General features: G+C 35.7%; 1 protein-coding gene across 1 annotated transcript in view; it reads right to left on the minus strand.

The window, feature by feature from the left end:
* Window positions 1–6290: 6290 nt before the first annotated feature.
* LOC131515417 (protein eyes shut homolog) overlaps window positions 6291–13121 on the minus strand; it is a 779912-nt gene continuing 773081 nt past the window's right edge. The window contains exon 21 of the mRNA XM_058736156.1: window positions 6291–7757. Coding sequence (XP_058592139.1) covers window positions 6568–7757 — 1190 coding nt within the window. The 3' untranslated portion in view covers window positions 6291–6567. The remainder of the gene's footprint in view (window positions 7758–13121) is intronic.

Genomic DNA, 13121 nt, shown 5'->3' on the forward strand with positions numbered 1-13121 from the left:
ATCAAAATTTGGTACACTGACTAATCATTTCAGAACTTTTATTTTAGAGAAACATGTGAATCTCTTTGGAACATGTGTAATTTGTTGGTGGAGGAGAGGGGATAACTACAGTTTTGTGTGCTAGTACTTCTTGAAATAGAAAACACCTGGAGGCTGTTGTTAATCCAAATTTAAATTTACTTACACCCTAAATTACCTACTGTATTGATTGCTATAATTTAAACCAATAGCTACCAAAAGTTACTAGCACTTGAGGCCAAAAAAAAACCCAGTATTTTTGCTCCTCTGTATTAATGAAGAAAAATATAAATGACTTTACAGAATTAAAAAGATAAAGTTGATTTTCTTAAAAAGTATAAAGATTACAGTTAAAAATAGGTTTTGAAAATGAGTCAGCTTTGGTGTTCTCACTGGAGAAAAAAGGAGCTGAAATTCAAAACCAAACATTTTGTCTAACTTGCAATAACTTGCAACCCTTTTTTTTTGTCATCCTTATCCTCTGAAATTAATGATCATGAAAGTTCTGAAACAGAGGACTTGTATTTAAATAAAGTTTGTTTAATTTTGGTCTACTTTTCTTTTGGAAATTAACTTGTTAGAAAACTAGTCAGTTTGCAAACAAAATTTAAGGTTGGTCATCTTTTGCAGCATTATGAAGAAATTGTTCAGGGTTTTACTTAAAAAACAACAAAAACCAAAAACAAATCCCTCAAACCAAAAAAATTACCTTTTTGATTTCAACTATGTATGTTAGTAAGTCTCCTTCCCCTGATTAATCTGATAGGGGTGGTGGTGGGGGAATTGAGTAGACATTGAATTTTTGTTTGGTAAGGTAAAAATGGGTTAACCAATGGAAGAAAGCCTTTAAGTTAGTTTTTTATTACTTCTTAGCCAGTAGTTTCTTATATATATTGTGATGCTTTCATATTTCATTGGAGCTTGATCTCATAGAGGCTCCTATTAGTGGTGGCCATCTCCTGAGATTACAGGGCTACTAAGTGTTAAAACCAGGTCTCTTACCCTTGTTGACTGAAACATTGTGGTGATTAGGGGGAGTATAGGCATATTGACTGAGGTTTTAACTTGGGAGGGAAGGGAAATGAGAAAAATTTTCAGTGAGTAGTAGATCCAAAGCCATTCTCAGTCTTTTAAAGTCTTACCTACAAACCAGCCTTAACACAAATGTGAGTTAAATGAGGTTCCTCTTTGTTTCTCCTGTCTTAAGGACGGCTTAATCTTCAAAAAATTTGATGCTTTTTAAAATTTAGAACCATCTTCAGACAGATTCTACATACCTCTCTTAAGTAAAATGTACCAGGGTGTCTCAATACCAAAAAGTCCACCTCTTGTCATCCTTGCAATAAGAAAGCCTCTGTGAGCCCTCTGTTATGTCAGACCTTGTGTGGAGCACTTTATATAAACCTTGGGCAGCCTGAAAGGTGAAGACTGACTTACCTCAGAGGTCTCTTGAGGAAACTTGTACTTAGGGGGAAAGAAAAAAAAAAGTGCCCAAGGTTAGACTGCTATTGTCAGAACTGGAATTTAGCTCAGTTCCACTTTTCTTCAAAGTCTGCATGCCAGTTGTATGAGAATTGAGAACAGGAGAGAGGGACAAAAGCCTGATTACCGTATATGCCTTTCGTAGCCCTTTTCCTCTCTATTCCACCAGCCTGTCTGTGGTGAATAGCCCAACTCCTCAAAGTGAGCAGGAAGACGAAAAGCGTGGGTTCCCTTGTATAGATCTGCAAAGTTTATCTTCGTTTCAAATCCTAATTCTCAAGTTCTCTTTTATTCTCTATTGGTGCTGTGACAAATTATTAAAAAGTTAGTGGCCTAAAACCACACTTTATTGTACGTTTCTGTAGATCAGAAGTCTGATGCAGATCTCAGGTTGAGATCAATGTGTCCTTCTCTGGAGGCCTTAGGAGAAAAATCCATTCCCCTTGTCTTTTCCAGCTTTTAGAGGCCACTCACTTTCCTTGCCTCAAGGTCCCTTCCTTCAATTCAAAGCCACCTCTGATCCTTCTGATTCCCTCATCCACTTTTAAGGGGCCCTTGTGATATATTAGGCCCACCCAGGTAATCCAGGATAAGCTTCCTATTTCAAGGTCGCTGATGAGGAACTTGAGTTCCATTTGAGACCTCAATTCCCTCTTGCCATATAACCTATTTATAGGTACCAGGGATTAGGATGTAGACAGCTTTAAGGGACCATTCTATTTACCACAATTCTTGACTTGCTGATTGTAACTTACTTGTGGGTGAACTAAGTTTTTGGAGTTAAAACACATCTAGGATCATAGTAAATATGTTTAAAAGTTAAGAAAAATACCAACAATAGATAAGAAAATGGAGTGACAGTTAAACCACTTGGCTATATAAAACTAGTTAAGTGCTAAATTTTTAATCAGGTATGGTCTTAGTTTTTAATTGTAGCTATGTTTTTAAAGAAGGATATGAATCAAGTTAAAATGCATTATGAGAGCTTGCTAATGAACCAGATTTTATTAAAGCGAATAGTTTACTTAATTTTAACATTTAAATGTACCAGTTGCACTATTTCAGTCTGCTCAGATCCCTTTAAAACACTGGTCAAGTTACCACTTACTAATGACTACAAAGGACAATATTTGTAATCAACTATTGACATTTGTCTCCCAAGGCAAATCTTGAATAGAATTGGTTACTACTTTTAAAAAGGTGTCAACCCTGATTCTTTGATTCCTGTTTCATAAAGAATTTCAGTAATTCATGTATAGAGCAAGAAATTTTACGTTAAGAGCTAGAAAGGTCTTGAAAACACGAGTCTACTTTATAGATGCAGAACAGAGTCTTTGGGTGGGGGAAACCGGAGTACTTAAAGAAGAGGCAGTGAATTCAATATAACTACCAATATCCCTAAATACCTTTTTCTGTGAAGTAATTCAGTGTGTGTATGGACATATCTGCCCAAGCTGTAAATTAAAAATATTCCTTATTTTAAAAGAGAATACTTCCCTCCTCTGTCCCCAAGTCAATTTTTGCAGCAACTTTGTTGAATCTTTTAAAAGATAAACATTGCCTTAATTTTTTTTATTTAAATCAAGTTAACATATAGTGTAATAATGGTTTCAGGAGAATTTAGTGATTCATCACCTGTAACACCCAGTGCTCATCCCAGCAAGTTCCCGCCTTAATGCCCATCACCCATTTAGCCCATCTCCCTGCCCACCCTCCCCTCCAGCAACCCTGTTTGTTCTCTGTATTTAAGGGTCTTATGGTTTGCCTGCCTCTTTGTTGTTATATTTTTCCTTCCCTTCTATGTTCATCTATTTTGTTTCTTAAATTTCACATGAGTGAAATCATATGTCTTTCCCTGATTTATTTCACTTAGCATAATACCTTCTAGGTCCACCCACATTGTTGCAAATGGCAAGATTTCATTCTTTTTGATCGCTGAGTAAATACTCCATTGTATGTGTGTATATACACACACACCACATCTTTATCCATTCATCAGTGGATGGACATTTGGATTTTTTCCATAATTTGTTGTTAGTGCTGCTATAACCATTGGGGTGCATGTGCCCCTTTGAGTCAGCGTTTTTGTATCCTTTGGATAAATACATAGTGCAATTGCTGGATCCCTAATAGGGTAGTTCTATTTTTAATTTTTTTAAGGAACCTCCACAGTTTTCCAGAGTGGCTGCACCAGTTTGCATTCTTACCAACAGTGCAAAAGTGTTCCCTTTTTTTTGTAGCCTCATCTGCCTCCTCTATTGTTTCCTGTGTTAATTTTAACCTTTCTGACAGATATGAGGCATTCACCTTACTATAAAACATGTTTGCATTCAACACTTTGTGTTTCAGAAGCATTGTAATGTTTATAGTAAAGTTATCTTAAAGGGTTTCTGTATCAATTACTTCTATTTTGTGCTGGAAAAACATTACAGGAAATCTTCAACACTATCATCCCAAAGATAGCAAAAATGAATAATGATAATTCACATGAAATTTAAAAATTTTTACATGTTTTATTTATTTTTGAGAGAGAGAGCGGGAGTTGGAGAGGGGCAGCATGACCCGGAGATCATGACCTGAGCTGAAGTCTGATACTTAACTGACTGAGCCACCCAGGTACTCCCACACATGAAATTTTAGATTTTACAGTAAAAAAAAAAAAAAAAAAAAAAAAAAAGTTTTCGAGTCATTTTGATTTATAGGAAATTGGTAGATAGCAGTTTTAAATTCTTACTTATTTGGGGCCTATTCTATTTGGTGCTTGATTCTTGGAATTGAGTGGTGAGCAGTACCATTCGCCTCCAGTCTTGGAGCTTGTAGTGTAGTGCAGAAGACAAGTGATCACATCTTCATGTGAAACTGCAGCTGTGAGAAGCAACTTTAACAGTAATTCTCAAACTTCTTGGTTTCAGGATCTTTTTACTCTTTAGAAAGTTATTGAGAACCCCAAAATGGGTTGTATCATTTAGCATATTAGAAATTAAGATGTTATAATTTACAAATAATTGTTAACTTATTTAACACTGATCCTTATGTTAATGTAACATTTGTGTGAAAAATAACTTACACTAAATTTGGTAAGAATGTCATGGTTTTCATTTTTGCACATCTCTGGATTCTCTTAACTGCCTCTGCATTCAGTGTTTTGCAATATGTCATCTCATTTGATATATATGAAGAAAACCTGGCTTCACATGGAATTGTCATTGAGAAAGGAAGTACTCTGTGGATCCCCAGAAGACTTACGGGCTCTCAGAGTTCCTTGTTTTACACTTAAGGAAGTGCTGCTTTAGGGATAGGCACTTTGTATCATGAGAGAACATGTGGCCTATCATGGGGGTGTGGTTCATTGGAACTTTGGTAACCTTTGAGAACAGCTTTATTAGCTTTATACATAAAATGTATGTCTGTAAAGTGAGATCTAATTATCAGCCATCAAAATGAATTTTTTAAAGATCAGTTATTCTTATGATCTTAATATCACCAAAGTTAGATGAAATGGTATGGGCCAAAACAAATTTAGGTCCCAGTTTTTCAGCCAATATTGTTGGATGGAGTTTTCTTACATGGTTTCTGTTAAAAAACAACAACACACACACACACACACACACACAGCCTTGGAATCAGTAGACATTCTGTAGTTCTACCTAACATCATATTTTGCTCATACACTTTTTCTAATGTTCATATACCTGGGGGTATGTTGTGTGCCATTGAATGGTGCCAAAGTTCTTAACTTTAGTTCTGGGGCCCTCCAATAGTATCTGTAGCCTTCTGATTGCAATGGTGTAGCAAAAACAAGTGCCCCCCTGCAAAAAAAGTTTTTTTAATTCTTCAAATGATAAATTGCTTAGTTTCTTTGTATAGACTGGAACCTGTACAGGCAGATTTTGCTTAATAGCAATGAGCAGCTAACCACGCACCTGCCCCTTTATTTGTAAACCATTTTCTCCATTTAATAATTAACGTATCTTTCCTTTCAAACTTCACATGTTGCTTATTACCAAGGTAATATTTTTTATCTCCAGGTATAGTCATACCTATTAGTGTATTCTGTCAGTCGTGTCATCATTTGCTTTCTTGGTGGCCAAATTGTCATAAATACCACACTCTAAAAATGCTAAATAACAGCAGCGATAACTACTTCCCAATATGCAATGGTGGGGTGGGGAGAGAAAATGCTATCTACAATTATATCAATAACTGGTGATTGGGTAAAAGGAATTTTCTCAGGTTACTATTTTTGATGGCATAGATACAATCAGTACAATAATTTTTCAATGGCATTATTCAGAACCTATTTAATGCCCAGTTTTGAGATCTGTAGACTTGAAAATTTAGGTGTAAATGAAGTTTAATTTTTAAATTTGATCAGTTATGTAAGTACATGGCTTAAAAAGTCAAGTAATTTTATAAGGTTTGTAAACAAAACCCAGCAATGTTTGCACTACTCCTCTCCAGAGGTTACTATTTTCAGTTTAGATATTTCTTAGGATATGTGTCTTCATATTTGTGACATGTATGCTTTAAAATAGGTTGCAACAATTGTATCTATTAATGTCTTACTGTGGGATTTAAATGTTTAACCCTCACCAGCCAACTCCTTTCCTCCACCTTCCATCTTCCCACATTCATGCAATAACTTTGGTTTTAGTCCATATTTAAATTTCATATTATTGCAATCATATAAATATTCATAGCTGAGCCATACAATAGAATATGATTGTGTAGTTTTTTTCTTATATAATTTTTATTTTTCCTTTGGTTAATTTGCTTTTTATTTTTCTTTGTATCATTTAAAACTAATTCACAGATGAATAAACACTACATGAACTAATGGAGTGAAAACTTTCGAATCAACATGTTTATAGATATTGGATGTAGGAAAACCAACCAAAATCATTTCTTTAGCTATATTTTATAAGCTTATAAATACGGTATGTTAGCATTTAGACTATTTCAGTTAATAGTAAATAGCTGATTTCTAGTAAACAATGTGCCACAAATAGCTATCAAAATACATTTACATATATATTTTGTATATCGAAATTACCAGTATTTATGTCATTAATTTTGTTCATCTCCATTAAAAACATTATATCCTTCTAATTTAATTAATTCAATTTTTTTTGAGTCCTGAAAAAATACATCTTTAATTTTGCCAACAAAATCTCTTTTAAAAATCTCTTGAGTAACAGTATTTACCTTTCGGCCATATTCAAAGCCCCCTAGATAACTAATGCCATCATAGTTTAAATCAACAAATTTTTTGTGTGGATCAATATCCTCCGAGAGAATCAGGTTGTTATCTAGGTAGGCCTTAATAACAGTCTGATTTTGAATTACACTTACATGGTGCCATTTATTACAAAAGAATGTGCCATTGCTATAGATCATAGGCACAGATACGCTTTTTCCTAAGTTAACTGCTATTTTCAAGGACTGATTATGGAGACCAATTGCCAGAAAATCATTTTCTTCCTTTTGAGCTTTTCCTATCCATACAATTAAGCCTTCTGTTTCAGTAGTACTGAAATTTAAGGATATAGTAGTGAACTGAAGGTTTCTCATTCTGTAATCTGGATCAATGTATTTAATATAAGAATTACCCATAAATTTTGCAGTTGAAAATGAAGTTTTGTTTTCACAATACTTTCCCACCCAACCCAAAGCACAGAAACAATTGTAAGAATATGATTGGTCGGGTATACATAGAGATTGGTGGAGACAAAGATTATTTGAACAGTGCACAGACTGGTTACATGTATTTCCAGTCCAATGTGGCAAACATTTGCAAGAAAAAGTTGTGCCATTTACTATACATTCACCCCTATTTCTGCACACCTTGTACCCACAGGGGGTCCCATCACAGTCACCTACATTTGCTCCGCTTTTTGCTCCTAATTCAGTTAATTTTAACTCTTGATTATTTATAATAACTTCTCGGACACAGCCCTGAAAACCTGTAGGTTCGTTTGCTATTGACATAGGATTTACAAGATTTAAAGATGGCATTCCTCCAACATAGAAGTCAGTATTTGTGTCCAGGGAGCTCATTTTTGCATTGGCTTTTTCTGTTACATTTATCCCATCCAGATCCAGGTAGCCTTCCGCACCAACTCTTCCTGCTTTAATCACATGCCAAATACTTCCATTAATAGTCACTTTTTGGAGAGTTTCTAGAATGATAGTTCTGTCACCAAGGTTGTAGCGAAGTTGAACAGAACCATTTACTAAGGAGATACATAAAAAATCACCTGTTGAGAAAGAAAACCAGTTAATTAGTAACAGGAAAATGTTACTCCATTAAAAACTCTTGCCCTTTTTGGCTATTTGAGTAAGTTTTGGTTTTGGGCAAAAAAAGGCAAGTCTTGATCACAACGTTAGAGAATTTTATTTCCATCTACAGATGAAAATAAATGGGTATTTATTCATACATATATCCTGTATTATTCAGGAATTGGCCACATTAGCTTTTCCTAGTTGTAAATATTTTACATTGAATGAAATGTATTGTGGTACTAAGTTAAAGTGAAGTTTACCTTTAATGATTTTATCTAGTTAAGGATGAATGTGTAAAAAGTTTTTAAGACGTTTTACTCCAAACATCTGATTCTGCTTTTTTGACAGAGATTGAGGCAGTAAATAAGAGAGTTAAGAACAGTTAATACGGGTGCTATGAAAAAGTTTCAGCCATGTCCTTGGCATCAAGTTCTGTCTACAACTACACACATCCCTAGCTGAGATCTCTCTAAATTTCGTATCTCAGTTTGTGAACTTTCTCCCATACACCTGGCATCTTCCAGTCTTTGCAAACTCAGTCACTCCCTCATCCTCCAGTTCTTCAAACTCAAAATTTAGCTGTGATCCCTGATTCCATATATTTTTTTGTTCCACACATAAACAGATTTATTAACATTTTGGTTCACTGCAAACATCTTGATTCTGTCCGCCTTTGCCATCTTCATTAGATTCACTAGCTTTATTTCTAGCTCAATCTATTTGCTAGAGCCTCTTCACTCTTCCTTCCTAATTGAATTTCCAATCTAAACTGAAGCTAAAGTGATCTTTTCAAGTGAAAAGATCTGGTCATTATACTACCCTTTAATGGCATTTGCTGTTGCGATAAAAGCCTAAAATCTTTAACATCTACAGAGGCTCTGCAGGTTTCCCAGCCCCTTTCTCCAGCTTCACCTGGAGTGTATTCTCCCTCTTCCTCCACTCTCTTTACTCCAGCAACACTGACCTTGTTCTTGCCTCCGAACGTTTGTGCACATTTTCTTTTTCTTGGAACACTCCACCTCATCCCATCTCATCTAGGAAACTCCTATCCTTCAGGTCTGAGATCAAATGCCACTTCCTCAGAGAACTGTTCTGTGATTCCACAGAGCTGGTCAGGTTTTTTATTTTATTTTATTGATAGCACCACATTTCTCTCCTTCACAATGTTTACCTCATTTTATAATTATATAGTCATCTGGGAACAAATATGAATAAATATCTAGCCTGTGTATGAAGTTGCAGAGAGGCATTCAAAGGAAAAGTAAATGCAGCTCTCTGTGCCAAGAAAAGAATGTGGCCCTTCAATGGCAAAGCTGCTTCAAGAAGTTAACAAAGTGGTTTACATAACAAATCCTGCAGATGTCTTCCTCAAGATAGCATTTTCCCTTCTCCCTAACATTTCACAACCAATAAAATTTCTTATCCAAGGAGATTTCTTGGCACATGCTGTTCTTCCTTTTCTCCTTGGGCAGTGCAACACTGCCTCACCTCTCTCCCACAGTGTCCTTTCCTTCTACTCCCCTTTGTGGTCCCCTTCCCACCATTATTCTAAGAAGACTGGAATATGTAGCAGGTCTATAGTCCTACACCTATGATTTCAACTTCAGAAAACTATATGAGCCCATGCAAAGTATGGTTCTCTGAATCATTTTCCTCAGAGAATTTCTAGTGACTATAATCTGTCATTACACCTGTGATTATTTAATAGGTGCCTCATCCACTAGCTCGTAAGCTTCATGGAAACAGGGTCTGTGTCTGATTTGGCCCAACGGTTTATCCCCAGCACCTAGCACAGCACCTGGCACATAATTAGATGCTAAACAATTATTGAATTAAGAAATCACCTTTAGGAATGGCTGGGTGGCTCAGTCTGTTAAGCATCTAAATCTTGATTTTGGCTCAGGTCATAGTCTTGGGGTTGTGAGATCGAGCCCCATGGGGGCTCCATGTTGACTGTGGAGCCTGCTTAGGATTTTCTCTCTCTCTCTCTCTCTCTCTCTCTCGCTCGCTCTTGCCCTCACTCTCTCTTTTTCTCTGCCCCTCCCCCACTTGCACACGCTTTCTCTCTCTCAAAATAAACTTAATAAAACCCAAAAAAAACGTAAAAAATGATTAGGAAAGCTAAAGTTGCAATCTATAATATCAAGTTGCCAACACTAAGAGGAAAGAGAATAAAGGAAGGCTTATTTTAATGCAGTTTTGCTGGTATGTTGTCTTATGAAGAACTGACCAAAAAAGGTGTTTTTCTTTTCCCCCTTTGTGTCCCTGGAAGCTAAGATTGCTCTTGTAACTGTACTAACAGATTTTGTCATGCAAACCTTTTATTTTAGTTGACTAGAATATGGTGCTGTAGTCATGGGTTGTGAGAACAGATTGGCATTAGGATAAGTATATGTTAGAAATTGATCCCTAGTGGACAGTCCTTACAAGAAACTGAACTCATAAATGGACTGAAGATCATAAATGAATTCACTGTTGCTATTGTTCTTTAAAAAAATTGTTTTTAATGTTTTATTTATTTTTGAGAGAGAGCATGAGCCGGGGAGGGGCAGAGAGACAGGGAGTCACAGAATCCAAAGCAGGCTCCAGGCTCTGAGCTGCCAGCACAGAGCCTGACAGGGGGCTCTAACTCACGAACCATGATATCATGACCTGAGCTGAAGTTGGATGCCTAACTGACTGAGCCACCCAGGTATCCCTGTTGTTATTCTTTTTAATGTTTATTTTTGAGAGATTCGAAGCAGGCTCCACACTGAGAGCGGAGAGCCCCATGTGGGGCTTGAATTTACCAACCTCAAGATCATGACCTGAGCTGAAGTCGTACACTAAAGGGACTTGAGCCACCCAGGTGCTCGGGATGACTAGGCTTTTAAAAAACATATTTGTGAGGCTTATAGCTATAGCAAGATGAATTCAGGCTATCCATGATCAATTTGTGCTTAACATAATATTGATAATTTTTATGTATCAAAACACTTTTTCCTAAAGATCGCAAAGGGTGATCTCTTTTTTTTTTTTAGAAAGGGTGCAAGTGAGCAAGGGGCAGAGAGAGAGAATCCCATGAGGTGCAGAGAGGGAGAGAGAGAATTGGGACTCACCCTTGGGGCTCGAGCTCACCTGATATGGGGCTTGAACTCGTGAACCGTGAGATCGTGACCTGAGCCAAAGTCTAATGCTTAACCGACTAAGCTACCCAGGTGCCCCACATTCACTTTAAGATATTAAATTCTTACCAGCAATGGATAAACAGGTGCCAAGGATTTATTTCTTTAAAATTTATTTCCAAAATGAAAGATCTAAAATCAACTAGCATAATTTTGAAATTATCATTTTGTTTCAAATTTTATGTTAGATTATTAAAATTATTAACCTCAAAATAGGCACAGATACTTTATTAATTGAGAATTTGGTCTTCTACATATGAAAACCTAATTGGTTCTTGACATCTAAATTTGTCTTTTTTTACATTGTGTACTAAGTGGGCACTTTTTACTGAAAGTTCCTCTTAGCAGAGAATCAGCTAGAAGACTTAGTTAAGGTTACATTAAGCATAACTCATAAAGAAGGTAAAAAGTATGAGAACATCACTTGTATTTTATGCAACCTTAAATAAATGAAACGTATGTTACCACTTCATTACACCAATTGAACACTAATAAGTAAGTTTATGCTTTTCATCTGATAAGTACCTTTTGGCTAATCTGAAAATGTAAAGCTTAGATTTTTAATATTTTAGTTTTCGTGATTTTCCTACATAAGTGTCAAATGCAGCACCAACCATGACATGAAAGTAATAAATCTATTTTTATCTCTTTTTGTAAACAGTGTCTAAAGCAGAGAAAAGGAAAATCTTGACTGACATGAATTGAAATACAATGCCATTTAATAACAGATGAAAGAAAATGTGCTCTTGTCTTCCTACATATGTTAATATGTACGAGCTCTTTATTTTACATACGAGCTCTTTATTTTACATACATAAACACAAATATGTATCTAGTGTACTAATTATAGAACTATAGTACAACATTCTTGGCCAGTACTGTTCCAAATATATCTTGATTTTATGCCCTTATCATACAAAGGTTAATCCTGAGGTTTTTTTATGAGCAACATAACTAAAACTGATTGTTTTTTTATAAAGTTTATTTATTTTGAGAGAGAGACAGAGAGAGCACGAGTAGGGGAGGGGCAGAGAGAGAGAGGGAGAGAGATAATCCCACACAAGCAGGCTCGACCTGTCAGCACAGAGCCCTACGTGGGGTGGGGTTCGATCCCACAAACCATGAGATCATGACCTGAGATGAAATCAAAAGACGGATGCTTAACCAAGCTAAGCCATGCAGGCACTCCTAAAGTTGATTGTCTTTTAATGTCTCTTGATTTATAAGTATAAATTTTCTGTTTATGTACAATTCTTCCTTTTAGCATTTTCACAGGGAGATTTAATCATGAATTTAAAATAAAATATCAACTCTCAGGAAAACAAATCTAATGTATATTTTGTAGCTCAATCATGTTATCTTTTTTTTTCTTTGAAATTATTTTCTCCTTGAAATTATTTTGAAGGTATTTTACCAGTGCATTGAGATGGAAACACTTTAGTCTAATTCCCTGATATTCTAATCACTTAGCAACATATTAAGACACCTTTAAAAGAATAGATTACATTGTGAAAATCAGGAAACCATTTTTGTTGACTATGGGAAACTAAGTAAGCTTATTTAATTATTTCCCAATACCAAAATTTCATTTTCTGAGAAACAAGATGAAAGAACAGCCAAATATAAAATTTATATATTTTGCAACAGAATTATAACTATAAAACCAAATGTCTTTGTCAAAATTCGGGAGAAAAACCCATGAAAATGGAAACCAACAGTAAAGTAATAAAAACTCAAAAACAATTTTTCAAACTGGAGCATACTACGTGGATATTTTTATTCCATATTGCTTTGCAATGATTGTGCTACTTTTAATAGTTAAAAATATTTTGGGGCGCCTGGGTGGCTCAGTCGGTTAAGCGTCCGACTTCGGCTCAGGTCGTGATCTTATTATGGTCCGTGAGTTCGAGCCCCGCGCTGGGCTCTGTGCTGACAGCTTAGAGCCTGGAGCCTGTTTCAGATTCTGTGTCTCCCTCTCTCTGACCCTCCCCCATTCACGCTCTGTCTTTCTCTGTCTCAAAAATAAATAAACGTTAAAAAAATTTTTAATAAAAATATTTTTACCAACTTATTTTGGAATGTGAATCCTAGGTTTACTATTTAGATAACAGAATAACTTAAAGAAAATTTTTGGAATTCTAAATGTGGGTGGATTTACTGCAAACACATCATTCA

Source organism: Neofelis nebulosa, chromosome 6, assembly GCF_028018385.1.
Source record: "Neofelis nebulosa isolate mNeoNeb1 chromosome 6, mNeoNeb1.pri, whole genome shotgun sequence".
NCBI classification, from domain to species: domain Eukaryota; kingdom Metazoa; phylum Chordata; class Mammalia; order Carnivora; family Felidae; genus Neofelis; species Neofelis nebulosa.